Source organism: Pipistrellus kuhlii, unplaced genomic scaffold, assembly GCF_014108245.1.
Source record: "Pipistrellus kuhlii isolate mPipKuh1 unplaced genomic scaffold, mPipKuh1.p scaffold_m20_p_11, whole genome shotgun sequence".
In the NCBI taxonomy this organism is placed as follows: domain Eukaryota; kingdom Metazoa; phylum Chordata; class Mammalia; order Chiroptera; family Vespertilionidae; genus Pipistrellus; species Pipistrellus kuhlii.
The window spans coordinates 49,494,578-49,522,037 of record NW_023425416.1 but is presented as its reverse complement, the minus strand read 5'-3'; the positions used below and the strand labels follow the sequence as shown (position 1 = coordinate 49,522,037).

The 27,460-nt window shown below is 46.6% G+C and overlaps 1 protein-coding gene across 2 annotated transcripts in view; it reads right to left on the bottom strand.

Annotated features, from left to right (window-relative positions):
• Nucleotides 1-2,643: 2,643 nt before the first annotated feature.
• CNTN6 (contactin 6) overlaps nt 2,644-27,460 on the bottom strand; it is a 123,411-nt gene continuing 98,594 nt past the window's right edge. For both annotated transcript variants that reach the window (XM_036432111.2, XM_036432116.2), the window contains 11 exons: nt 19,930-20,105; nt 19,459-19,576; nt 18,472-18,630; nt 18,221-18,370; nt 17,055-17,125; nt 14,525-14,759; nt 14,077-14,192; nt 11,942-12,128; nt 5,149-5,261; nt 3,762-3,930; nt 2,644-2,929 (listed from right to left, as the gene is read on the bottom strand). In XM_036432111.2, coding sequence (XP_036288004.1) covers nt 2,829-2,929; nt 3,762-3,930; nt 5,149-5,261; nt 11,942-12,128; nt 14,077-14,192; nt 14,525-14,759; nt 17,055-17,125; nt 18,221-18,370; nt 18,472-18,630; nt 19,459-19,576; nt 19,930-20,105 — 1,595 coding nt within the window. In that variant the 3' untranslated portion in view covers nt 2,644-2,828. The remainder of the gene's footprint in view (nt 2,930-3,761; nt 3,931-5,148; nt 5,262-11,941; nt 12,129-14,076; nt 14,193-14,524; nt 14,760-17,054; nt 17,126-18,220; nt 18,371-18,471; nt 18,631-19,458; nt 19,577-19,929; nt 20,106-27,460) is intronic.

The window sequence follows — 27,460 nt, the reverse complement described above, 5'->3', positions numbered from 1 at the left end:
CTTATTGTTATCATAATTTTATTACTAGCTTGTTCCAAAGGTAGATGGGCTGTCCTGGAGCTGTGATTGCATTGATGCCTGTAAACACTGATTCTGTCAACTCAGCTGCTGCTGTTCTCACAATCCACATGAGATCCTGACAAACCACACTCAGGACACTTAGAGCCAAACTCATTAATTTGATGGTAATGACATATGAAAACTAAACAGCAGTGAAATTCAGACTTTCGGCTCCCTCAGAAGTTAAGTTTTAAATAAGATTTATTGTACAATAAGTCATTCTCCTCATTTCAAAAGCATTAAATTGATTCATATAGAGGATCCAACTCTGTATAAAACTGAATTCAGGAAGTGAACTAGTATTTATTGTCAACTGTGTTTCATCCAAGAGTGGACATTTCATCACAAAAAGCAGAAGAAAGTCCTAATCTCCCACTTATTTCATAACTTATTATTATTGAAATCTTACCCACCCTGTCTGAATTTTTCTCATGTTTTTCATTGAACATTGAAAACTTTATCACAGGTGTGCATATGGGAAGTATATAGAAGTGGACATCCCAAGATGGAGTATAGACAGTGGAGGTGGGAGAGGGGAGAGAGAGAGAGAATAAGGAATGGACTCAGTCAATGAAAGGCTCCCTAGAAACCTTCCTAAAAACGGAGGAGTGTATACATTACCCAGGATTTTCTCCCAGCCGAGCTCCATTCCTTAGTGACCTAGCGTCAGGAATAGGGAACCACTCATTTTCCTTGAAGCTGCTTTGGATTTTGACATCAACATAGGTTGACAGTTTTTATTATCTATTGGGCACTTAAGAAAGTGTAGTAACTAATTTCATGATATTAGTTCATGCATGAGAGGATTTTTTTTTGTTTTGTTTACCACTTACTTTGTTCCATGGGGCATGATAGCAACCCATGTGCACTATGTCCATGAGGGCCTGACATAGGGATGGATGTTAACGCAGGTGCTAGAGGCCTCCCGAACAGCGGAGTTGCATGTCAGTTGAGAAAGAATGCGCTCTCTTTACTATGAATGCCAAACTATGTTTAGAAAAGTGTGGTATGGATTTATGAATGTATACATAATATTAGATATTGAGTAATATATGATAGTTTTAGTGCTCGAGCAATTATGAATGAAAGCCACCTGAAAATGTAGAAGAGTGAGAGATGAAACTGGACTCTATTTGGAGCTTTTGAACTCCTGCGCACAAAGGACTCTATTTAATTCACCTGATCAATAGAAACAAAAATCTCAGACAAGTTAGCCCCTACTCTCTGGTTTGGGGGGACACAAACCTGGCCTCTCCCCAAGTTGAGGAAACATTGAGACCGTGAGCCTTTGCTGGCTCTTCGGATCCGCAAGGATGTCTTGGGCAGGCAGCTGGTCACAGAAGCGTACCCCAATATCTGTGTCCCCTATTCATTTTGCTCCATTGGCTGTCACGGTGTGCACAGAAGGCTGGTCAGTCTGCACTGTGTGGCTCACGGCTCAGGCAGGACAAGGTCACAGCTCTGACAAGTCACTGTCCATCTGCTGTTGACAATGCCTGTACTGTGAACAGCTCTGAAATACTTACAAATAAAAATGAGAAAATCCAATTGTGAAGATTGTGAGATTTGATGGTTGTGAGAAAAGTTGGCATATTCTCAACATGATGAAGAGTTCACACCATTTTTACCAAGGCAACACTCCGGGACGCGGTCTCACCCCTCGCTCCCAGGACATAACACCTGCTAGGCTGGGAGTCAGAACAGCCTGAAGGCAGGACCTTCCTCCAGGCTGTTCCGGAAGGAAGCGAATGGCCTCACAGATGGCCCGGCCCACTTGTAACCTGTCCTCCTCCATGCTGTTCGACCCTGAGAACTGGACCCCGGACAGAAACAGGTGTCCAGCAAGGAGTCAACCCACAACCTCTTTCTCAGCCTTGGACAGTGTGTGGATTATTTTTGGAGCTGGAGAGAACATTGGCTAAGAAATAGCCAGACCAAAATGTCAAAAACCTGATTAAATAAATAATGCCATTCCTATACTTATTTTTTGTACAAAACTAAGGCCACGTCCATTGCTAACAACTCATAATGATTCCCTAAAATCTGTTCATGTACCCTTTTCCCTGGCAGAACACAGAATTGTTTGAAAAATTAAACTTTGCTACGAGGAATGGCTTACTGTATTCCAGGGTTGGTAGAATATTTTAGGTGGGTGTTTACTTCCCTTTTCTTTTTCTTTGCCATAAGGCCCTGCTTCTGCCACGATTGATACCGAACCTCCTGAAAACTATTGGGAAGATCATGCATATGGACTTCTTATTGCGTCCAACTATTTCTTGTCTCCCCTTGATTCAGAGATCGAAGCACATAACCCTGGAATGCGTATATTTCAAATCATCCCAATCATGTTCACAGCATCTTATTTTCTTTCTAAGTAGGGTGAAAACTTTGAATACGGAAATTTCCACGAGCAAGTAAAAAAATGTACATTTTAGCTCTGAGAGCTGCAATCTATTTCCTATTTATCCTCCTCATCAAGAGGACTTATTTATACTCTGCCTATAAGTCATTTAAAAGCCACCGCAGTTAGAAGTCCACAGATTAATTTGGCACCTCCTGAACATGTGTAATCATGTGAAAAACTTTAAAATTCAAAAGAGTTTAAATTGCTTTATTACTGTACCATAGATATTTATAAGCTCTTAATAATATACTTTTTTTTTTCTTTCCAAACAAGTCGGTATTAAGAATGTATCTGGGGATGGGGCCAGAGAGGGTATTTACAGAACGATTTGCCTTTAGAAGCCTCTCGAGATTTATGGATCCATTCACCGTTCAAGTGGCTTGAGAGCGAAACAGTAAAAAATCATTATCACAGACAGGAAGTGGATGCCGGGTTCTGAAATGGGGACTCCTCTGGAACTCAGACCTGCAGAAAACAAAAAGAAAACACGATCTGCTGAGAATAAGTAGCATTACTTGTTAGCTTCATTCTTCCTGACCCAAATGCATAATATAGCTTATCTCCTAATAGTGTATTTTAGAGCAAACACGTGTTCCACTTACATCATGTTTTACTGTGGGAAGATCCCTACCCTCTGTCCCAGGATGTCTGTTTTCAATGCAAAAATGAACAAATGAAAATGCCCTAATTGGTCAACTCTGACCCCAGCGAAGGTGAGGATTGGCCAGTGTATGGTGGCAGATACAGGTGCAGGCGGACGGGTGTGTGATTCTTCGACAGCAGGAAGAATGCATCGGTGTTCCAAGCCCTATCTGCCTCGTGTTACCTGCTGAGTACACTGTACTGAGAGGGTGTGTGGCTCAGCTCGGCATAAATGCGGTGATGGATTGGTGATGTCTGCCACAGGCATAGGAAAAGCTGAATGCTGCACATATTTCATATTCTTCCTGCTCGGAAGCCTGCACACATCCACACAAAAGTGTTGTGATTTCTGTCCAATAGGAAGAATCATGCATGATGACCCACAGTTGTGGGGGTTTTTTTGTGGGTTTTTTTTTTTTTAGATTTGAACGAGGAAACACAATACTGGTGTGTGATACAAACATGTTGCAAATCGGAGGGGTTATTTAAAGAAAAATGGACTCATCGCCTCTTGCTCACAAATTAAAATGGAAACACAGACCTTTTTTTTTTCACCCAACATTTAAACAAGAACTGAAATGGTATGCAGAGCCCAGATTTTATGCTGCAGCTGGAATCAAAGTCTACGACAGCAATCGATGTGGACGCTACTCACTGGACATTTTTGGAATCCTGATTTCCTCGCTGCTGCTCCCGTCCCCACCATCGCTGACTGTCCTTATCTCAATCAGGTAGTCCTCTTCGAAGGGGACCAGCAGCTCAGCTGATGTGTTGTTTGTCTCCAAAATGTGGGTTTTACTCTGTCGGTTTTGCCTGTACAGAATCTGAATAAAATGTGGCTCAAGTTAAAGGGACATGTTCCTTTTCTGAGGTCCTAACACTCCTAAGGAACACAAAGACACATCATTATAAATAAATGCTGGCCCTGGCACTTGGCCCATGCTCGGTTGATTGGAGCATCATCTTGATACAACTAGGTTGTGGGTTCAATCCCTGGTCAGGGCACATACAAGAACCATCCAATGAATGCATAGATAAGTGGAATAAAAATTAATGTTCATCTCTCTCTCTCTCTCTCTCTCTCTCTCTCTCTCTCTCTTTTACAATCAATCAATAATTTAAAATTTTTAAATTCTGTATTCCTTGGATGGAAGTGCCCAATCTATGCCCTTTTTTGGAAAATGTAGTGTTAAGAAAAAGATTTGCTGTTTTTTCCAATGCTTCTGAAATGAGAGTAGATTTATCTCTATTAATTAAATAGCTCCAGGCTATCATCTTTGAAGCCTGCTGTGAGAAGCCACTGGTTAGCGGGGCCCCATTTCAGATTTCTGAGTAGATGCGTTTGCCAGAGGACATCTCATTAGCTCAGATGGAAGGGATGTGCTCTGGGTATCTGACTGGACTCTTGTTTGATTCTTCTAATATCGGTAAATGATCACATCCTACTGCAACATCAGTTCTAGAAATTCTACTGCAATAATAATCTTGGACCTTGCTCTCATCTCATTCACATTTACTACCCACATAAACCCTCCTTGTTTAATGGTAAGGAGAGTCACTTAAAGAAAACTTTTGCAAACTATAGAGTTTTGTTTCTTCATGCTCCAGGACACATTATGGACCTCAGGATATACAGCTTTTTCTTTTTCATATATATGAAAATAATAAATATATATATTATTTCAGAGAGAGGAAGGGAAAGGGATCAACAGATAGAAACATCAATGATGAGAGATTATCACCACTTGGCTGCCTTCTGCACACCCCCTACTAGGTGCACAACCCAGGCATGTGTTCTGACTAAGAATTGAACCACAACCTCCTGGTTCATGGGTCAATGCTCAACCACTGAGCCACACCAGCTGGGCAGGACATAAAACTTTCAGTGAAGAAGTTCACAACAATTCTCAGTATCTTCAACACCCATTTTAGGAAGATCCCTCAGTTTCCATATGCATGAAATGTGTTTCCTATTTGGCTGCAACATTCCTGGTTCTTTAGTAACTTAGCTGTCATACTTAAAGGGAAAACCAAATAGTCACCTTGTAGCCCAGCACCTCAGACTCATTTTCCATGGTTTTCACGTGCTCCCAGTTCAGGCATAATTTGGAGTTAGTCAGCTTCCACGCAATGTTAGCTGGGGGTTGGCTCGGAGCTTTAAAAAGATAACCAAAGATCTCAATGAATATTCATTAGCTTGTGGTTACTCCATGACACATCAACATGAAAGGGACAGGAACTGCTGGATGATGAGCATGGCAGAAGCTAAAATATTCTCAAGTTCATTTGAAATAGCATATTCTAATTAGAGTAAGCAAATCCATTCAAATTCTGGTCAATTGAGAATGACTGTGACAAACGTATGAATTAATAATGACTTGCCCCATGTCCAAGTATCAATTTATTAGTCATTGCTGTTGAGTTTGTTTGTTCTGCCACATATGACTGGATTGGGGGGAGGATGCTCCCTTACCTAGTGTCCCATTTGGCTGTAGGTCAATGCGCATGTCAAACAAATTCAGGTTATGAACCTTTTACACGTATTAACACAGAGGGTTCCTCCTTAGTCATCTTTAGCTCTTTAATCTTGTACCAGGACACTTTGTAACAATCAAATTAAGGTTTTTTAAGCAAAATTTAGCAATACGTTGGGAAGGATGCAGGATCGCTCTTAGAACGCAGGGAAGGATGGGGAAGAGCCTCGGGGTGGTAAGAGGAATACCAGAAGGCCAGGCAGTGCCCCTCAGTGTCTCAGTGCGTGCTGTGGGCGCAGGACCACCCTCCCTCTGTCATCCTCAGGGTTCCTGCAGAAGTCACAGTGCCCATCACCTCCAAGGTTGGAAACCTCCTCTGGTCAGATGCAGTCCCGGCTAGAATTCTTGGGACAGAGCTGACTGCCAAGGTAGACTGGCCACCGTCTGTCTTAGCCCAGTGCCCGGGCTCGGAGGGAGAAAGGTGGCTGTCTTGCAATACACAGAGAAAGGAATGTCATAACAAGCCAGATGATCATCCCCGAGGTGTCTCTCAGCGTCCAGCCCGTGGTGTCTGCTTCCCTGGGATCGCTGTTTTCTGGGAGAAGGCGTGGGAAGTATGGGGGGCGGGGAGCACAGGTTTGGAATCGGCCTTCTGAAGTAATGGATTGGGTCTACCGGTGAATGTTACATGCGAGAGCCGGTGTCCAGGTTGGGAGGCCACATGGCGAAGAGCCTGAGGCGGAGGACAGCTTGAGTCCTTCCAGTTCCTGCCCCCCGATGGCAGGCCAGTGTTCTCCATGACAACACTCCGCTGCTCAGAGCTGGGAGGCCACATGATGATTCTCAAGATTTAAAAAGCTGGTGAGACTAAAAATAGCTCAGCTGGGAGGCAGCGGCAGAGATAAAGCCGCCCAGCAGGCTGGTTTTGGCATCTGACTTCAATGTGTGAGGCTGAAAGAGTGGGGTAGTTAACTCATCATGACATGGGTGGAAGTGGAGACGATCTCTTTTGGAGTTTTGACTCAACCGCTGTTTAACTTTGGATTTGCCCCTGAGGGGTGGCGGGGTGGCTGACATTGTGTTACATGTCCCCCTGCCTCTTCACGCCCACTGGGGTCCCCCTCCCCCCCGTGTTCACCAGCCACTTGCACGTACATCACAGGGGACCTGCAGAGAGAGAGAGGTTTGCCCTGTGCTGCAATATGGCTGTGTCCATATTTTATTAGAGTTTATCACCCTGACTTGCAGTTATTCTTGCTGATGTGCTTTGCTAATCTTACTGAGAGCTTGTGTGCTGTTCAAGTGCACCACCAACCCCAGCACATGTCCTGTATGTTGCATAAAGGACTTGCTGGGTCCTGTGTGACTCAGGTCACATTAATCATGTCTGGGCTGTGGGCAGATCCACAGTGACACAGCGTGGCCGGTCCACTCCTCATGCCATCCTTCAATCAAGGCTAATTGCCACGGCCACACCTACAGCCTTCCACGTGGATTCACAAGACGGTCCGGCCCGGGGCATTCCTGGACAACAGAAGCCCGGTCACCACCGAGGGCTGAGGGCTCTGCCTGTTGTCAGCTCTGTGCCTGCTGCTCAGCATGCTTATTTCCGAAGGACACAGTCTCAGTGATAATCATCTTGTGAATATCCTCCCTCAATTTACCCCAGCTTGCTTTCTCTAATCCTTTCTGGGCTATAAAGGAGATAGCATAAGAATTCTCTCCAGCTATCACAAAGAATGTCTAGTTTACTCCGGTGACATTTCTTTTATCTGTTCTTCAAAACAGCACTATCATTAACAGCATCGGGCAATCAATACAGAGGGAAGATAAATCCCTCCTTCCACGTCACAGTGATGGATTCTGAGGGTTTCATCTACTCTGTGCCTGGGGTTGGTGTGGTGGTTTGTTAAGATAAAACTCTTTTCAATGCTGTGAATCTGCTGGGCAAACCCAGGCTGGGACAGAGCTGACTCCCACCAGCTCCAGCAGGACTTGGCGTGACCCTGAGTCGGCCCTGGTGTCTGTGCCTAGCAGAGCAGAGCAGGGCATCCGTGCACGTAGAGTGAGGACAGTTCTATGGGGAGTGAGCTCTCGGGCTGAGAGGCCAGTGGCCCGGATGGCTCAGACTGCCGTCTGCTGTCTGGGAGGGAGGGAAAGCTGTGCTTTGCAGCCAGACAGACCTGAGTTTGTCTTCAGTTTCTGCCAAGAAGCCTGGTTTTCACATCTTTGGAATGGGACTCTAATCCTCTAGTTGATAAATGTTTCGCCTACATGACATAAAAGCCAGACCATTCCTGGTGTGGCTAGTGGTACTCAAGCAGCCCAGTATCTGTGCATTCTCTGTGCTGAGAGAGGCAGTGTTATGACATAATCAGTTTTTCAATTGAGTTCAAAGTGGTTCATTCCTAATAATACAATTTCTAAGTTTGCAAATGATGTACTTCTTAAATATAATTAGAGTACATTCAAGACTCCCTCCTAATAATAGTACTCCTGCTTGAGTTCTGCATGTGCTTTCTGAGAGGCGGATAAAGAGGTCCATCTCAGCCCAGTGGGCATGGCTCAATGGTTGAGAGTCAACCTGTGAACCAGGAGGTCACAGTTCAATTCCTGGTCAGAGCATATGCCCGGGTTGTGGACTCAGTCCTCAGTAGGGTGCATGCAGGAGGCTGCTGATCAACGATTATCTCTCATCATTGATGTTTCTACCCCTTTATCTCCTATGAGCTATACATAACTGATTAAACTGAATTGCAAAAATCTATGATGAAGCTGAAATTTCTATTATCTTGACAAACCAACCATGGTCATGTGGATGACATGAAAGCCGTGTTGTGGATGTTCACATGTGTTGGTCTACAGTAATCTCAACAAACAAGCACTTCTCTGATTTAAAAAATATATATATATTTGCAGGCAATTTCCACAGAGTAAGTCATTTTCTGTTAATCAAACGACAGAGCAAGTGGCTCTGGCCCTCCACAGCCCATCGATTTTCCTGTAGATGGCATTTACATTCAACTGTGGTTCACACTGCGAACTCGATTCAAAAAACAACCTCTTATGTTACAGTTCTAAGTAACAGCATGGGGTTGACTTCTGGGGAAGAGAGAGAGAGAGAACATGAGTGCAAGATGAAATAAAAGCTTAATGCTCCCTTTATGGCTAAATGTGGGTTGATTGCATATTTTCAACCCGAAGAATCCAGTTCAGAGTGGTCAGTCCAGGTCAGGGGCCAGATGGAATGGTCATTTGCAAACGCTTTCTGCCTCTGGGCCTGCACTCCTCTTTCGGGTGGGAGCGGTGCTTTTTGCTTTTGCTTTTCCCCTGGGAGTTGACAGAAGTATTTTTTCTCTCTTCAGCTGTAAATCTAAATTCCATTGAAGTGATGTCTGTGTGGATCACAATGTATTTTCAGAGCCCCTCAGTGGTTTTTGGAAAGACCTCATTTTCACTGGGTTATTACACTGGCTGTTACATCACCGATATTTGCTTAAAGAGCCAGCTGTCCTCATTGCCAGCAGCAATGCAAACAGAAGCTGGTGTGTTCCCTCTGTGTTGGGCCCTTTATTCACCAGCTCCCGTCTTTATGTCACATGAAAATACATGGCCTTCCCCAGGCAGCCCTCTACCCTGGGGACTTCATAGCCTCTTACCTTTCTTCATGGTGCTTCTCATAAATTCATGGCTATTTCATGGCCTCGTTTGGTTTGTTTGTTTGTTTGTTTTTTCTTCTTGACTCCTCACTTAAAGAGAACTTGCTGGGAGGTAGGACGCTCACCTGTCTTCATCTCCATTAGGCACTGCACTGAACCCTGTGCCTGGCTTGTGAGAGGTGCTGTTTCCTTGGATGATTGATGGAATCATCCTAGTCCCCCCCGCCCCCCAAAGTCTCTGTCTTCTGTTTAGCCCAATCAGAAGGGGCAGAGGTTTCGGTAAATGTGAGTGGACATACGTATGATGGATGATCACATATCTGATTGAGAACCTAGTCAGTGACTGTATACTGTATGGATGTGTGAAGAAGACAGAATTTAGGCTGTCACCACTGTTCAGAGGTAACTTTGATGACGTCTCAAGGACATGGAAAAGTTTGATGCAGGGACAGCACTTGGAATCAGAACTATCATCAATGTCTCATTAAAGCCATTTCTCATTTCTACCTTGGATGTCCTTGAAGGAAGTGTCTGAACCACTGTTTATAAAGAGAAGGAAGGGTAAAGGTAGTAATGCCTTCCTCCTGTAGGAAAGCCATGAGAGCAAAATCACCTCCAAAAAAAGCAAAGGCACCATGTTCCCATGCCCTGTGCCTCCCGGCCTGGCACCCTCCAGGGTCCAGTGGGCACATACTGTCCTTCAGTGCTCAGAGAAAACTGAACTCGAGGAAATCATAGTCACCTCTGTCCCTCAGATGAGAAGATGGGTTCTGAGCTATCAACATATCTGACTTGTCAACAAATAATTAGGTCATGGCTGAGCCAAGATCCCCAACCTTCTTTCCCCCTGAAGCCCTTTTCCAGCTCTGTCCAGCACAACCTCACAATAAGCCAGTGCTGTGGGCACCAAGGAAAATGGGCCTTCATTGAAGGGGAAGCTGTGGGAGACCTCTGGTGAGAGGAGGAAACATGTGAGTGTTCAGAGGCATGGCAGGGGCACTAGGATGAGAGACTACTTGAATTCAGACATCAGAATGTGAAACTCGAGATCAGCATGCCTGCTGCTCCAGGGCTAAGGAGCAAAGGGCTGGGCAGGAAGTCTAGAGGGATCATGGATGATTTTGTATGTGTTTCTCTTCATCTTTGTCCTCCATAGTAGAGGAGACAATGAAATGTTGGGATGAGAAGAGGGTACGGTTCCATTTTAGGAAGGAAAATGTAAGGGCAGTTTGAGGTGTGGACTGAAGATGAGGGAGAGTGGAAGGAAAGAGACTATTGGAATGCTTAGAGGTGAGGATTGCAAACTCTCACTTTGTCCGTGGGGTGGAGACTTTCAGAGAACCTATGTTCATAGCAGGTCAGATGCCACAACACCACTTACCCAAGCACCTGTTTTCTCAGAACTAGGAGCTGAAATACCAAGCACCTTGATTGATTTAATAATTCAATGAGATGATGTAGAAAACTGACACAGGGCCTGGGGCACAGAGGTGCTCAATATTTTGTAACTTTCGTGGAAAGAATAAGGGACCCAAAACATGTCCATAACCTGAGTCCCAGAGCCCATGGCCATGTGACTCTGACCCCAGAGCCCAAGATTGTGTTACTCTAAGTTCAGGAAATGTGTAACTCTTTTTTATCAGAACTCAGAGACTAAAGAATGCGTTGCAAAAATCCTGTTAACAAATAATTTATGTTCACCAAATGATAAGAAGAATAAGACATTATGCAGTCATGAAAAGAGAATTGCAAATTACATATTGCAATTCTCCCTCAGTCATATCAGATCAGACCTTTCCCTAGCTGTTGCTATGCCTCATGTTATGGAAATCCAGATTCATATGTAGCAGGTCCTGCCTCTGTGACAGATGATTAAGGGAAACATAAAGAAGCAGAGGAGTTAATTCTTGGATCTCAAGGGCTTCCAGGTCAATGAGGGATAAGATGTCCTAGAAGGAAAGACCTAGATGGTCTGACAGTGCAGGGTCCACTGGAGCACTCTCGGACTCAACTGATAAAACAAGAGCAGATGATAGGAGGCACTAATGAAAGTATGTCCCACACGCTCCTATATCTTCTCCCTCTCACTCCTGCACAAAGCCCTATGACGGTTTTTGAGGGGACAGTTCCACTCCATCCTTGTTGAGCAAGGGAGGGTGTTGAGACCTCTTGAGATGGGAGGTCCAGTATTGGGCTCGGGCTGGGAGGGGGCGTCACAGTCCATGTCCTTCAGCACTGCACCATCTGTATTTCATCTATAACAGGGGTGGGAAACTTCTGGCCCTCGGGCCATATAAGGCCTGTGAAATCATGTGGTCTGGCCCTGCCAAGGCATTGGGGGGTGAGTTAATGAAATGTTTGACCAAATATAGCAGACTAAGTTTTAAGTTGACAATTTTGTATGGCCCTCAAATCATGTTATAAATATGCAAATGGCCCTTGTTAGGAAAAAGATTTCCCACCCCTGATCTACATACTTAGAATAGTTCCTCTTTGGAATTCCAAAAATATCAAAATGGTTTATTTTGATTGTTACCAGAAAGTTTCAACAATTATCCAGATTTAACAGACAAGCCAATCACCAATCAACCAAACAAAGCAATCAGTGAAGGCTGTGGGGGAGGAGAAGAGGGGAGGCTGAAGGAAGACATGCAGTTCCGTTCACAGCTGATGCTGCTGCCTGGAGGGTGAGGGATACTTACGTGACTTCTTGGTCGTGACGTTGACCGGAGGGCTTGAGGGCCCCGTCCCACCCGTGTTGTAAGCTCTGACGGAGGCAAAGTAGACGGTGTTGGCCTTCAGCCCCATGATGATCTTGGTTGTGACATTTCCATGGACTCTGACCTTACCAATCATGGGTTCCCTGGAGTTGTCAGTCCAGTATAAGACCTGGAAACAGAGGGAGGGGTCATGGTTTCCTGGCAACCCAGCAGGCGGAAGACAGGAGCATAAATGGCAGGGTAATATCTCATTAAATGGGTTATACAACAACAGCAAAATACAGTCTACTCTTTATAGGGAACAAAAAAAAAAATACAAACTCAGAGTGGGAAAGAGAGAACTTGTGGGGTTTTGTTTTTTTAAAATTGACAAAATAAAGTATTTCATGAGATACCTAAAGATGATCAACTTGGACCGGCCATTGGGCTCAGTGGCTGAGCTGTGTCAACTGATGAACAAGAACAATTCCTGGTCAGGGCACATGCCTGGGCTGTAGGCTTGAACTCCAGTAGGGGACAGGCAGGAGGCAGCCAATCAATGAATTTTTTTTTCTCATGGATGTTTCTATCTCTCTATCTAACCCTTCCTCTCTAAAATCAATAAAAATATATATTTTTAAAAAACAACTCCTATCCTCTTTAAAAAAAATAAAGGTTACCAGCTTGAATAAAGGATAAATAGTAAGTCAGACGCAAACAGGATTCATACCATGGATCAGAGACTTCTGGTATGATGCTTTGCTGTCCACATTTCCTCTGGAGTTCTTCGAATAACAGGTTAATTATTCAGCTAAATACTGAGCCTTTTCTATGCATTAGCACAGCTTCAGGCATGTTGAAAAAGACAACAGAGAATCAGGCGTGGAAACCTGCCTTGGGCCCCTTACCATCTAGTTAAGAGGTTAAAATATAGAAGCTGTCCCTCGAAACACGTGTGCACACTTGAACAGCTGGTAGCTCAATTACTGTCTCTTCCTTTTCAGCCAGACAAAGCTCTGAACAAAGGAAATTCGTCCTTAAATGCCACTGATAGTGTGAAAATGCAGTTGAAGTACCCACAGTGCCTGTGCCATTATTCAAAGTGAGGAGGCATTTTGGGGGAACACCCTGTGTGCGTGAAAAGAGAGTGGAGGACTGTTTCTAGGAAGTGGTGCCGGAATCAGTGCCCTGAGGACTTGAAGGAAGACCACGTGGGGCATGATGAGAGGATCCCAGAGAAGGGAGAGGAGGATGAGCTCAGGGAGGGGAAGGGGGCTTGGCTCCGGTGAGGCACTTCGGCATGGAGGGGCGGCATGGAGGGGTGAGACACCTGCCCCGGGAGTGCTCCTTTGTGTTTGGACCAGAGGCTTCTTTCGTGTGCAAAGAAAATAACAAAGAAGAGTGCAGCGTGAGGCCCAGGGAAGGAGGTTTAGAATTGCACTTTTCTTCCAACTCCAAAGTAACCTGAGTCGCTGAGGAATAGGGCTGGCTTCCCTGGAGAAATGGACGTTCACACAAAAGTAATCGGCCTCACTCTCCACAGACAATAGTTGTAACTGAAGGAAATCTAGGATTTTTCTTCTCACTTCACTGTCTTCACCAAGATGACCTTTTTTTTCTTTATTCTTTTTTAAAAAATTTTATTGGAAGGGAGAAGAAGAGAGTGATAGAAAGAACCATGATGAGAATCATGGATCAGCTGCCTCCTGCACGGCCCCCGCTGGGGATCAAGCCCGTTATCCAGGCATGTGCCCTCACCAGGAATCAAACCATGATCTTCTGTTTCATAGGTAATATGCTCAACCATTGAGCCATACGGGCAAGGCAAGGTGACCTTCCGTTCAAGTCGTGTTTTGGCTCAGAACGGACATCCCCTTGAAATCCTTCTAAGGTTTAAGACGGGGAGGGAGGATTAGAGCTTCTTTCTCCCTGGGAACCCACAGGCCCGCAGGAGAAATCATCAGTGAGGTCACCTTGGATCGCCTTTTAATCGCTACCCTTGACTGATGTGCTTGATGGAGAGGTCATGGCCTGGGCACCACCGCCCCTAACGCTTCGGACACCCACTGCTGTTACTGAGCGGCAGACTGGCCCGGGAGCCGGGCGTGCGCACAGGAGAGGGGACCCCAGTGGCTCACCTCATAGCCCAGCACACGGCCCGTGATTCTGTTCCAGGCGATGGCCGTCCACGAAACCTCCATCTCAGAAGCAGAGAAACTTTGGGCAGAGGTTCCCCGTGGGGCCAGCTGAGGCTCTGCCCTCCGGAGGAGACACAGCATCATTAGTCGAGTGGCTCTTTGGAACAGGGACATGAAATACACCCATTGCCTGGCCTGTGTGGCTCAGTGGTTGAGCATCGACCTATGAACCAGGAGGTCATGGTTCAATTCCCAGTCAAAGCACATGCTGGGTTTCGGGCTGATACCCCAGTGGGGGGCGTGCAGGAGGCAGCCCATCAATGATTCTCTCTCATCATCGATGTTTCTCCCTCCCTCCCTCCCTTCCTCTCTAACAACCAATAAAAACATATTAAAAACAAATATCCCCGGAGCCTCAGAGGACCACCCAGGGCCGAGCACCACTTACCGTCCTCCCCGGAGTAGATGATGGACACGGTGCTCAGGGCCCCTTCCCCCTCGCTGTTGTACACGCCCACTTTGACCTCGAAGGGGGAGAGCGGGGTGACGCTTTCGTTTCTGTACACGAATCTCGACGCCTCCACGGATGGGACTCGCTCCTTGGTCCAGGTGGCGGAGCCCACGGGCCGCAGCATGACCAGGTAGCCGAACTCCCCGCCGCTCTGCAGCTCCTCAGGGATGGGCTTGGGCAGAAGTGACCACCACTGAGTGTCTGCAGTTAGTGTATGGAGCTCTTACCATGTTTACCGAACACAGACATTCACCCTGGCTCATGAAGCAGTGAAAACCAGACTGCTGCCATTTGGAATGCCCGCTGGGGAAATGGTCCCGATGAAAGATGCCCATGCTCATGGGAGGAGACTCAGCAAGGGAGCCGCACCCCTGCTGCGTGCCTATAATCTCTCTTTATTGATTTCACAGGGAGAGGGAGAGGGAGAGAGAGAGAAACTTCAATGATGAGAGAGACTCATGGATCGGGTGCCTCCTGCATGTCCCACACTGGGGATCGAGCCTGCACCCCCGGCTGTGCCCTGACTGGGAATTGAACCATGACCTCCTGGTCCACAGGTCAACATTCAACCACTGAGCCACTCCGGCCAGGTTAATAGTCATGTTTTATATGAGACATTCCCCACCAGCAGCTCATATCTGCATGTATTAGGAAGTATAAATGAGGGTGAGACATGAATAAAGGTATTGTTTAAAAAGTAATTAGTGGTTACCACATCGACAAGTTAGAGAGCATGTCTAGGTTATTGGAAGCAAAGCAAAGAGCACAAACCCCACATTATTTGGCTCCGGAGGAAACGGGGGGGGGAGGGGAGGGGGGCCCGGGAGTAATTTATTTCAGGGGATTGCACCTCCATGCTCCTTCATGAGCAGCAGTCTGGGGTAACCAGCCAAGCTGTCATTAGGAACGCCATAAGGATTCTGGATGAATTCAGAGTGAATTTGAAAATCCAGGGGTTATGACTTCCCCCCCAGCAGCAGGGACTTAGGCCTGACAAGGTCTCTCTCTCTCTCTCTCTCCCTCTCTCTCTCTCTCTCTCTCTCTCCCAAAGTTCTTTTTCAGCCACAGCTCAGACTTGACATGAGGTGCTGTCTCTGCCCCAGCACCCTGATCTTTTGAAAATTCACATCAGGATGTTTGTACCCCCGCTGTTTGAACCAAGTTGGTGTTCTTCGAACAGAGTCACTCCATGCCTTCCTTCTGCCGCTCAGAAGGAAGTGTGTCTCCTCCTAAATGCACACATTCCTTAGAGGCCTGGGCGACAGCAGGGATGGGCTCGGTGATGCCAGGATGAATGTACGTGAGGAGCTGCATTCATGAATCCATGAATGGGGCTCCTGCAAGATCTGCATATCCAATATCCCAGGAAAAACACACCCAGGAAATGACTTTCATTTTCACCGCAAACTTTTTCTGCAAAGGGCCAAGTAGTAAATATTTTAAGCATCAGGGGCCATATGGTCCCTCCCAGTAGTGTGAAAACAGTCATAAGTGACACGACGAGAATGGGTACGGTGGTGGGAATTCGTTTATGAAAACAGGGAGCAAGCAGATCCGGCCTGTATGCCTTGGTTTGTGGAATCTTGCATTTAAAGGGAAAGGACATAGCCTGGCTGGTGTGGCTTAGTGGTTGAGCATCGACCTATGAACCAGGAGGTCACTGTTAATTCCCGGTCAGGGCACCAGGCTAGGGTTGCAAACTTGATCCCCATTGTGGAGCATGCAGGAGGCAGCAGATCAGTGTGTCTCCCTCATCATTGATGTTTCTCTCCCTCTTCCTCTCTCTCTCTCCCTCTCCCTCTCCCTCTCCGTCATCCTCTCCCTCTCCCTCTCCTTCCTTCTCCCTTCTCCCTCTCCCTCTCCCTTCTCCTCTCCCTTTCCCTCTCCTTCTCCCTTTCTTTTTCCCTCACCTTCTCCCTTTCCCTCACCTTCTCCTCCTTCTCCTATTCCTTCTCCCTCTCTAATATCAATAAAATTATATTTTTAAAAAAGCCAGAGTGAACTTTAATCAGTGCAAAAGGCGCCTATACATGCATACTTAAGGAGAATGACATACAAGCTACTCTGCCTGCTGAGCTTCCATCTAACTGGGCGGGGGGGGAAGGGGGGGCACAGGCTGGGCGGGGGCGGGGGGGGGGGACAGGCTGGAGGACTGGAAGAGAGGAGGAAACTGCTGGCGCCTGAGCCTCACTCACAGCCAGAACGGTGAAGTCACGTCCAGCATTTGACGCTGATGGGCACGCTGCTGGCCCCACCACGCCCATTTCCTTGCATTTGGAAGAGAACTTGCTCGCTTAGTCACACCCTCCCCCTTCGGCAGGACCGAGGTGTCTCCAGCCCCTCACTCCATCAGGAGCCTTTGCTGAGGAGTTGTTTAGTGTTTGTATGGGCCCAGCTTGTTTTCGGCGTTCTTCCTGGCCAGCTACATCGTTTTCCTTCAAGATAACTCAGCTGGACAGGAAATTACCTCCCAGGTGACTACGAGTTCCGACCGGCTTCCTCCTCCTCCCTGGATGTTGGTTGGAGCCACAATGGGGACTGAAAGCAAGGAGAGAAACGTGGGCACGGTTAGGGAAGCGTGTCTACCTCTGGGGAGTGGGCACAAGGGTCTCACCCTTAGGCCCTCCCGGGGCAGCTGGGAGGGAGCCCCGCATCCTTAATGAACCCAAACGATGTTTACTCAGACCCGAGCTTCCGAGGGGACAGCCTGGTGTCGGAGACATGAGCACCCCAGCTCCAGGATTAATTAACAGGCGAGTAACATCATGTATCTGACATTATTATGCATCATCCGCTAATTGGCAAGACGATGTTCCGTTCGGATGGGGAGAGTGACACGGTGATTTACTGCCTGATTATGCAGCTGTGCCGGGAACACGTTCCCAGCCAGATATTAATTAGGCCCCTTTCTTCTGCATAAACACGCGAAAGGCGTTTTTCTGTTTGGTCGACATCAGGATGTTTGAACGTTGAAAAATAAATTCCTAAAGGAATTTAGAATGAAAGGAATTGCTGTTTTCTAACCCCGTGTGTGAGTCACAAGTCGCCAGGTACAGAACAGACCGAGGCTGCCTCGAACTTGTCGCCCCCAAATGCCGCCAATAACAGTGGTGAGTGTGTGAGCATTCCAGTGCGTAACCAGAATGGAGTTTGACTTTTGCATGCAGAAATGATTTAAAAATCCTTTTCCCTGAAGCACCAAAAATCTGCGAGGATGCATAACGGCTGGACAAGCTTCTCTTGCGACCAGCAGAAACCCATCTGCATCTACAACTGTGCAAATTCTCTGCGGGGTCTGAAAGTATCGGACACGAGAGCGCAGCTTCAAAAAAACTCTTCTGACCTGCCTGCCACACCATCCTCATCTCCCATTGGGCACACGCACCCTCCGGGAGAAAATGCATGTTCTGTGCCTGTGACCCTGGGGCGAGGCCGGCTCTCTGTCTCTGGCTGTGGCCGGATGCTGCACGGTGTGCTGTGTGTTCTGTATGAACTGTACCGCAAGAGTAAGATGACCAGACATCCCGCTTTTGGCGGGACAGTCCCGATTATCGGGACTGTCCCGCCAAAAGCGGGACGTCTGGTCATCCTACGCAAGGGCTCCCAGGGTTTGGGAAGCCATTGGTTTCTTACTGGAGGCCTTGGTCCTAAGCAGTTCGGATGCTCTGCTCGGCTCTCCAATCCCGATGCTGTTCCCAGCGAGGACACGGAACTCATACTCCACCCAGGGAATCAGGCCCACCACGGTCGCATTGTACGTCTGACCGTTGAGAATCTCTGGAACTAAAACGAAGGGGACACTGGGTAAACACATCAATCCATCGATCCATCAAACAACACACCATTGGCTTTGCCCAATTATCCAAAACACGGGAAGCACTTACCCGTGGAGACAGCCTGCCAGCCCACAGAAAACGGCATCCGCGCCTGGACCGTGAAGATCTGGATGGGGCTGTTATTGTCCGAGCCGGGCCGCCAGCTGAGCTGGGACGTGGTGCTGGACACGTGTTCCACCTTCACCTCCTCGGGGGGACCTGGGGGACCTTCAAACACAGGTGTAACGGTGACCTTATTGGAAATGATGACATGAGCCCATTTGGGATAAGGGATCGTGTCTTTTTTTTTTCTTTTCTGTTATACTTACAAAAGATGGAACCTAATACATTTTAGCACATTAGATAAAGCCCTATTAATTCCGCTTACACACTGGGACATTAGCTTGAAATGCTTCCTTTGAAGATTAGGAAATGCCAGCCAGGGGGTGGGGAACATCATCCCATAAGAAGCTCATCTCAAATGGTGAGAGCTTCTGGGGATGCTCCTCTCAAAAGCTCCCTCAGGTGAAGGCAGCTGCCGGGGAGAAGTTGGGAACTCAGGCTTGGGCCCCACTTTGTCAGACGGTTTAGTATAGACAGAGGGCCTGCCGAGTCCAAGTGGCTGACCGTGCGGGCGAGTCTGACCATCCCTTAGGGACAGCTAAAACCTACTCAATGCAACCTCCAGTGTCATACCACCCAGGCCCTGGGGTCTTGGGGTTTAGAAATATTTCCATCCAGTTGGTGTGGCTCAGTAGTTGAGCACTGACCTAGGAACCAGGAGGTCACGGTTCCATTCCTGGTCAGGCACATGCCCAAGGCGTGTGCTCAATCCCCAGTAAGGGGCGAGCAGGAGGCACCTGATCAATGATTCTCTCATCATTGATGTTTCTATCTCCCCCTCTCCCTTCCTCTCTGAAATTAATAAAAATATATTTTCAAAATCTTTCCTATGTATCTCGCTTCTTTATCATGCTGTGGCTAATCAAGGACTTGCCATTTACGGATGAACCTTTCTCACTGTGTCTAGACAACGTGCTCACGTATGTCACTCACCTCTGACGATGATCTCCGCCATTGCCAACAAGCTCTCTAGGGCTGTCGTCACCGCGCAGAGGTATCTCCCTGAGTGACTTAACTGGATATTCCTTATCATCAAGTCTCCCACAGAGCCCTGCAGGCAGAAAGGGAAGAGGGGGCGAGAACATAAATAGGCCCAGCAGGTCCTAAGATTTCACAGCTGCATCAACATCCAGTACATGGCCACATTGAAATTGGGAGATAAACCAGTATCACCCATTTCTCTTCTGATCCCTGTGACTGTGTCCTTTCTCATAATTGTCTCTAGAATGCAAGCAAGTCCGTGAAAGACATAAAACAAAACAAACAAACAGACACAGATGCAGCTTCACAAAGAGACAGTGATTACCTCGCCAATAAGTACTGGGAGAGTCACAACAAAAGACGTTAATTCACAGGAAAGGCTTGAGTCAATTTATTAAGCACTGAGGACTGTCAGCAACTTACTCCTCCAATCCTTTCAAAATGAGCCGCATCCTTTCTTAAGTCTATGATGTGTCCATTGAAAGACCACACAAATGCGACCTCCATGGAGGGGTCATGGGACACCTGGCAGGTCAGGACGATGCTCTCGCCCACCGTGACGTCCATCGGGGCAGGTGGCTCCGTGATAACGGTCCGCTCTGTGGAGAGAGAACGCTGTTCCCGTCAAAGGTCCTCAGGAGCTGGCACGTGCCTGTGAGACATCCTCTGAGTGGCTCTGCGATTGTTTGAAATCTTACATATGCAACTCGGAGTCTGCTCTTTTCAAGATGAAAATTTCACCCCCGTTTTAATGTCTTTGCATTAACCAGGTTAGCTTACTTAGTAATCATGTAATAAAATTGAATACACAGGGGTTTTTTTCCCCCGAAATATATTTTTGTTGATTTCAGAGAGGAAGGGAGAGGGAGAGAGAAATATTAAGGGGAGAGAATCATTGATCGGCCACCTCTTGCATGTCCCACACTGGGGATAAAGTCACAACCTGGGCATGTGTCCTGACCGGGAATGGAAAGGTGACCTCCTGGTTTTCATAGGACGATGCTCAGGGAACTGCCTAGAGAACAGGAGGGAGAGTGGGTCTTAGCAGCAGAAAGACAATCTTTGATGCAACAAATTTGGACCTAAGTTGGTGGCTGTCTACCTTTCTGATAGGTATCTGGAAGTTCCTTATCCTATTTTCTCAACTTTTCTGTGTTTGTAATTTTCAGTAGCAAAAAAGAAAGTCAAAAAGAAAATGATGGGGGGAGGGTGGAGCAAATATTTATTATTCAGAATAGAGAGACACCTTTTCCATTCAGCTTTTATTTTGTTTTATTTTTAAAAATATATTTTATTGATTTTTTACAGAGAGGAAAAGAGAGGGATAGAGAGTTAGAAACATCTATGAGAGAGAAACATTGATCAGCTGCCTCCTGCATGCCTCCTACTGGGGATGTTCCCGCAACCAAGGTACATGCCTTTGACCGGAATCGAACCTGAGGCCTTTCAGTCTGCTTGTCGACACTCTATCCACTGAGTCAAACCGGTTTTGGCCCATTCAGCTTTTAAAGTGATGAGGACGGCCCAGTGGTTGAGTATCCACCCAGGAGCCATTCCCAGTAAGGGCACATGCCCAGTTTGTGGGCTCAATCCCCAGTAGGGGGCGTGCAGTAGGCAGCAAATAGGTGATGTTTCTCTTTGATTCGTGTTTCTATCTCGCCTTCTCCCATCCTTTCTCTCTAAAATAAACAAACAAGTAAATAAAGTAATGAGGACTGATCACTTTTAGAAGATTATCCAAAATACGAATGGTGACATTCATGAAGAGTTTATAAAGTGACAGAATTTTAATAGTTATTATTTTCCACCTATTTATGTATGATAAAAATCACATAAAAGTGACTTGATCTAACAATCCTATCCTCAAGAAGAATAAGGGAAGGTTTCATAAAATAGATGCCACCTTCCGAGAACAGCTTTACTGTTTACTCAGATCCGCGCCGTTAATAGAGTCTGGTGTGTCCAGAGCACCCCAGGAGACATGCAAACTAATTATTCCAAAACTTCTGTCAGGATTGTTTAGCCTGATTTCTATAAACATAGGTGAGCTTGTGCCTATACTAATGGCCAAACACACTTGAGCACACATCAGGATCCTCATATTTTCAGAAGCAGGGGATGCCAATCCAGCGTGTAATTGGTCTTTCCTGGCCGTGCAGAACATGCTATTTTTGTTTGTTTCTTTTGTACCTACAGCTCAGTTGAAACCTCCATCTGTGGGTGACAATCTTTCGGTGTCACTGTTCAGAATAATGACGGCTCAGGTGTCTCTGAAGTCATCAACTCCCCTCAAAAGATGGAGAAATGCAGAAGAAAAATCACCGCACCTTTCTCCCTCGTTTCAGACCTGTGGTTCCGCCTTCATTTGTCTCTGACATTGTAGGAAATGTTGCTAAGATACCAATAGAAAGGCAACGAGTGTATAAATAGCACTTCAGACAGGTGACAACATTCCCCAATCTCTTCTCTCCTGAGTTAACTTGTGAAGACTAGAAACACATACTTTTAGAATTTGGTCCCCTTCCTAATTCTTCAGATCTCAAATTGTCCTACCTATAAAAATGTTAACTCTTCACACACACTCAATTTCTTCCATTTAGTATATATTTCACTCTGGGATAATATTCCTTCTAAACGTATGAACAGCATTAGCATTTTAGTGTATATTTGAAAGTGACAGATTTTCTTGGGGTTGGTGTGTGTGTGTGTGTGGAAGCATTTTTATTTTGTCTTCCTCTGGGAGGATACTTTTGCTGGGAATAGAATTGTCAATGGTATTGTTTTTCAGCTCTTTGAAAAGGCCATTCCACTGTCTTCTGGACTCCTTTATTGTTGCTGCTACTTCCACTTCAGATGTATTGTTGTCCTTTTGAAGATAATGTGTCTTTGTATCAGAATGAATTGTCTTTCCTTTGGTTTTACTACTATGTGCTTATTCAAACTTCCCTGTGTATGTATCCTCAGTGGGGATTATACAGTTTCCTGAGTAGGATGCCTGCTGTCATTTTCAGTTTATTTTTTAATTATGGAAAATATTGCTTCCAGTAGTGCTGATGCCTTCTTTCTCTCCTACATCTTCACACCTGGAGGAACTGCCATTTCACCTGTGTCAGATCCAATCACCACGTCTCACACATTCCTTAGGGTCTATTATCGCTCCATGTTGTGGTCTGGATATTATCTAGACACAATCCTCCCATTTAGTGATCTTCTTGTCCGCTGTGTCTAATCTTGCATTAAATCACTCTATTTTCTTAATTTCACCTTTTGCATTATTCATTTCTGGAACTTCAAATTGATTTGTAATAGATGGCATTTCTTTTTTCTTCCTCCTCTTCCTTTTTCCCACTAATCCTCACCTGAGGATTTTTTTCCACTGATTTTCAGAGAGTGGAAGGGAGGGAGGAGGGGGGAAGAGAGACAGAAACATTGATATGAGAGGGAGTGATTGATTGGTTGTCTTTCACACTCAACCAGGTGGAGGCTGGGCTTAGAACCTGCAAACGGGGTACATGTCCTTGATCAGGAATTGAACATGAGAACCCCGAAAGCATGGACCAATGCTCTAACCACTGAAAGGAACCAGCCAGGGTGCATTTCTCTTCTTAAATTCTTCATCATCTCATCTATTTTTTGACCTTATTCATCACAATTGTTTTGAAACCCTTTTCTGATAACATCTATATTTCTATCAGCTGTTGCTGCTGTCAGATTTCTCTCTGGTCCCACCATTTATTCCTGCTCCAGCTACTCCAGGTAACATTTTATTGAACGCCGGCCCCGTGAGTCAGAATGCAAACATATTTATTTTGTTACGTTTTCCGAGTAGATTGACTTTTTTGAAGGGGCAGCTGAGAAAGAGCTGAATCCAGTGGGGCACTGATTTCAATGGACTCTGATAGGCAGTCATGGTGGGTCCTAGCCGGTTTGTTCTATTTTTATTGCCAGAACACAGCCCTCCAGGTGCCTCTGTTCACCGTTGAGTAGTCAGCAGGCCTCATCCTATTGGCTTGTTCCAAGCCCCAATGCTTATCTTCCTTGCGCTGCTTGACAACCAGCACTTCTGCTTAGGTGTTTCCTGTTCCTATTGGTTTGCTGGTATTTCTGACTCATACAACTTAGACACTGCCGGACTGTGGATGAGCAAATCACTGGGAGCTGGGGCTCCCCACCTGTGCTTTTCTTTTCTCCTGAGCGCAGTCCTACCTGCTGCCAACACCGTGGTGATGCTCACGGTTCCTTCATTCTTTTGTTTGTATTGATTACAGAAACATGTTAGCAGCATTGGTGGCTGATCACTGATGGGATGTTGTTGTGATAAAGATGCTTCTGCTGTCAGGAGGGAAGTTTCCCCTTCGTTAATGTTTAAGGACAGACTGTGTGTGGGGCCGGGAAAATCTAGGCCACGGATTAGTGGGGGGTTGGGGAACAGCTTGCACGGATAATTGAAGCAGCTGGGGGAGGACACCAGGGTGACGTGGGTCAGAGGCAGAGATTCATTCTGGAACCTCCCTCAGCCCCTGGGTGCTGGCTGCTGGTCCTTCACTCTTCAGGAAGGAAACTAGGGGGGTGGGGGAGGGAGGAACAGTTATCCTAAGGATCTGACGAGCCTAAGAATAAAGGCCTAAAGATGGTGGCCTTAAGAATTTCCCAAGGAACTATCCTGATTTCAACATTGTAGCGTGAAGCCCAATAGGTCAATAAACCCCTGCACTTGTTCAGAATTTTTATGAGGTTTTAGCACCCCAACTATTCACGTGAGCAAACAGCTAAGGTTCACAAAGTGTCTTTGTGCCTCCCTTAATAAAAATAGGGATTAAAAAAAAGAAGAAAGCATGTGGGACAACAGAGACTGCTGGAAACATAAAGTACAAAAGAAAAACTATCAGCAATATTTTCTGAAAAAGAAACAGAACAGCAAGAAATTATATAAAGAGACAGTGGGAAAATAAGAGAACACTGAAATTAAAAAAAAATAGCAAAAGTGAAATTAAAATGTCTGGAAGCTAGAGTGCAGAAAACCACCCAGAAGGCAGAGGAGGAAGCTATAAAATCTACACAGGAAAGAGAAACACCTCTCTCTGTGTGTCATCTATCTATGACCTATATTGTATAGGTATCCAAATACACGAAGTACAATAGATTACACACACAAATACATAGCTATGCACAGACGTAATCTAGAGTGCAATTTAGGAAATCTCACTTTTAAATAGTGTATCTCAGAAACAGAAATGGAGCCAATGGTTAAGGTATTCGGGAAGAGAGTCCAGGACCAAGAAAGATGTGACCCCGGGTGACAGAGCATCAAGCAGACTTGCCGTGGGGCCCCTCAGCCTGTCACTGGAGCAGGAGAACAGACTGTGCAGGGGGACCCAGCAGCGGTGCGCACCATGAGCCAGGAGCCCGGATGGCCCGGCTTCCGAGCTGAGTGACAGCTGCAAACGCCTGAAGACTAAGGACCCAGCCTGGAGTTCTATCTCCACTAACCAGCCAGCACCAGTGAGCATGGCACACAGACGTGCGCTGACTTGAAGACTCTCAATGTGCATCTCTCTCAAACTCCCCCTCAGAAATCCATGGGAAGATGCATCCCTCCAAACGGAGTGTTTACATCCAGAAAGAGAAGCCTGGTGTGTGGGCCACGGGCTCCCCCGCCCTAGGAGGGCAGGTTGGTATGGAGGGGACACAGTGAGATCGATCTGAGGAGAGGGTTCATGTTAAGTCCATAGAAAACTAAGCCAACAAACTAAACAGGAAAATGACTCGCAGAGGAAAGCAAACACAGGACACTGGAGCGAAGACTGAAATAAACTGCATGGAGAAGGCAAACAGGCGAGCAAATTGGTACGTTGATGGAGACGCAGACTCGGTCCCTCTAGCCAGCGCGCCCCAGAGAGGTCGCTGATCTTTATTTAATACACTTCTCTTTGTACACAGACTCGCATGAGGCCAGGATGTGCTGTATCCCTCAGCCACATTTTAGATCAGTGGTACGCAAACTCTAGAGTCAACAGAGCAGCAAACCACAGCTCGCAAGCCGCAGTTTGCCGAGCACTGTGCTAGATTAACTTCTCGGCTTTTCCCAGGTTAGACCCTCCTGCAGCGCCTGGTGCCACTCCACCTCAAAGCCAAGCAGAATACAGTTCAAGGACAAGGTCGTCCTGCTCAGTACTCTGCAGTTTACCCACTCACTCTCCTCTTCAGGGTTTCAGAGATTTAGAACTCACATTCAGAGACCAAAACCAGCAGAGGGGTTTGGCTCGGTGGATGGAGCCCCTGTTGGCCTGCAGACTGAAGGGTCCCGGGTTCGATTTCAGTCTGGGGCACATGCCTGGGTTGTGGGGGCTGAGTGGGAGGCAGCCGATCAATGATTCTCTATCATTGTTCCTATCTATCTCCCTCTTCCTTCTGCTTTGAAATCTATCTATCTATCTATCTATCTATCTATCTATTAAGACCAAGAACCCCAGAGAAATTTCAAAGAAACAAACGAAGAACCTGACGAGAGAAGGCAATTGTTCAAAATGCAAGACATCTGAGTGAGAATACATGCTTTGGGATCCTGCGAGGGAACATGACACCGTTCCGCAAGCCATCATGTGACATGTCCCACACATCCCCCGTGTTAACCAACCATCAAAACAGGCCCGACGTCTGAGAAGACTGGGGATCCGCTAATGAAGCCGACACGCCAGCTCCTCATTCCTAAGCTGCTCCCACACAATAGGCGATGGCTGTTTGCGGCATCCCACTTTAGATTTCTGATAAAGAGAAAGCGTCGGCTCAGACAGGCTGTCACAACACCCGGGCTGAAGGATCCTCTGGTTCGGCGGCAAATGGAATAAGGAGACTCTTTTGTCCCCGGTGCAGGCACAGTAGGCAAAGAACGCTTGCTTCTGAGTGTGCGTGGCGGTGAGGGGAGACGAAATGAGATAATAAAAGCCAGAAGAGGAGACCCCAGGCCAGTTTCACTCCTGGGATGACTTCCCCTCCCCCTGCCCCACTCCTCTTCGGGCCTGAAAGAACCTGCCATCTGCCTCCGGAGTTTTCAGGATCCAGACTGAGAACCAGACTCACGTCTGAGGGTCTTTTCCTAGGAATGACCCACATTCCTCCGAGACAGCCCCAGAGGATAAAGAGCCACTCTTCCCTGTAGAACCGGGATGCCGGCCGGCGTGGCTCAGTGGCTGAGCGTCTACCTATGAACCAGGAGGTCACTGGTTTGATTACCGGTCAGGGCACATGCCTGGATTTTGGCTCCATTCCCAGTGGGAGGCGGGCAGGAGGCAGCTGACCAATGATGTTTCTCTCATCATTGATGATTCTATCCCTCTCTCTGAAATCAATAGAAATATGTATTTTATAAAATAGAAACAGTGAGGGGTGCAGGCTCCAGAGGGGACTGCAGACAGGGCCACGTGACCTTCAGACACCTTCCCCGCCGGGACTAAGTGAGCAGCTGGCTAAAATTGTTTATTTTTAAGTGTGTTTTTTTGTTGCTGTTGTTTTGTTTTTAAGTATAGTTGGTCCACAATCTTAAATTGGTTATATTCATTTCAGGTGTACCTCACAATGATTTGATGTCTTTATGCCTCACCATATGGTTGCCCCTGAGTCTAGCAGTCACCCATCTATTTTTAGTAAAACTAGGAAGCGGAGAGCTGGTATTCTATGTCGAGTAGGCACTGCTGGACGGTGTATGAAATCCGAGGAGGAGAAACCCCTGAGAGTGGGCTGGGTGGAGAATTCAGTCTTTTCAGGGCCAATGACTTCAGAGCTGGGAGACTTCTCTGGAAGTTGTTTCCATCCATACGTTGGCGGGTGAATCCTTGGCATTTCCGGGAAGTTGTCCTTGTGATGGACTCGAAGCCGCTTCTCCTTGGAGCTGGACCTCACCCTCCGGCCCTTACGCCGCAGGTGCCACCGCCTGGGAGTTCCTCTCGGTAAGAGA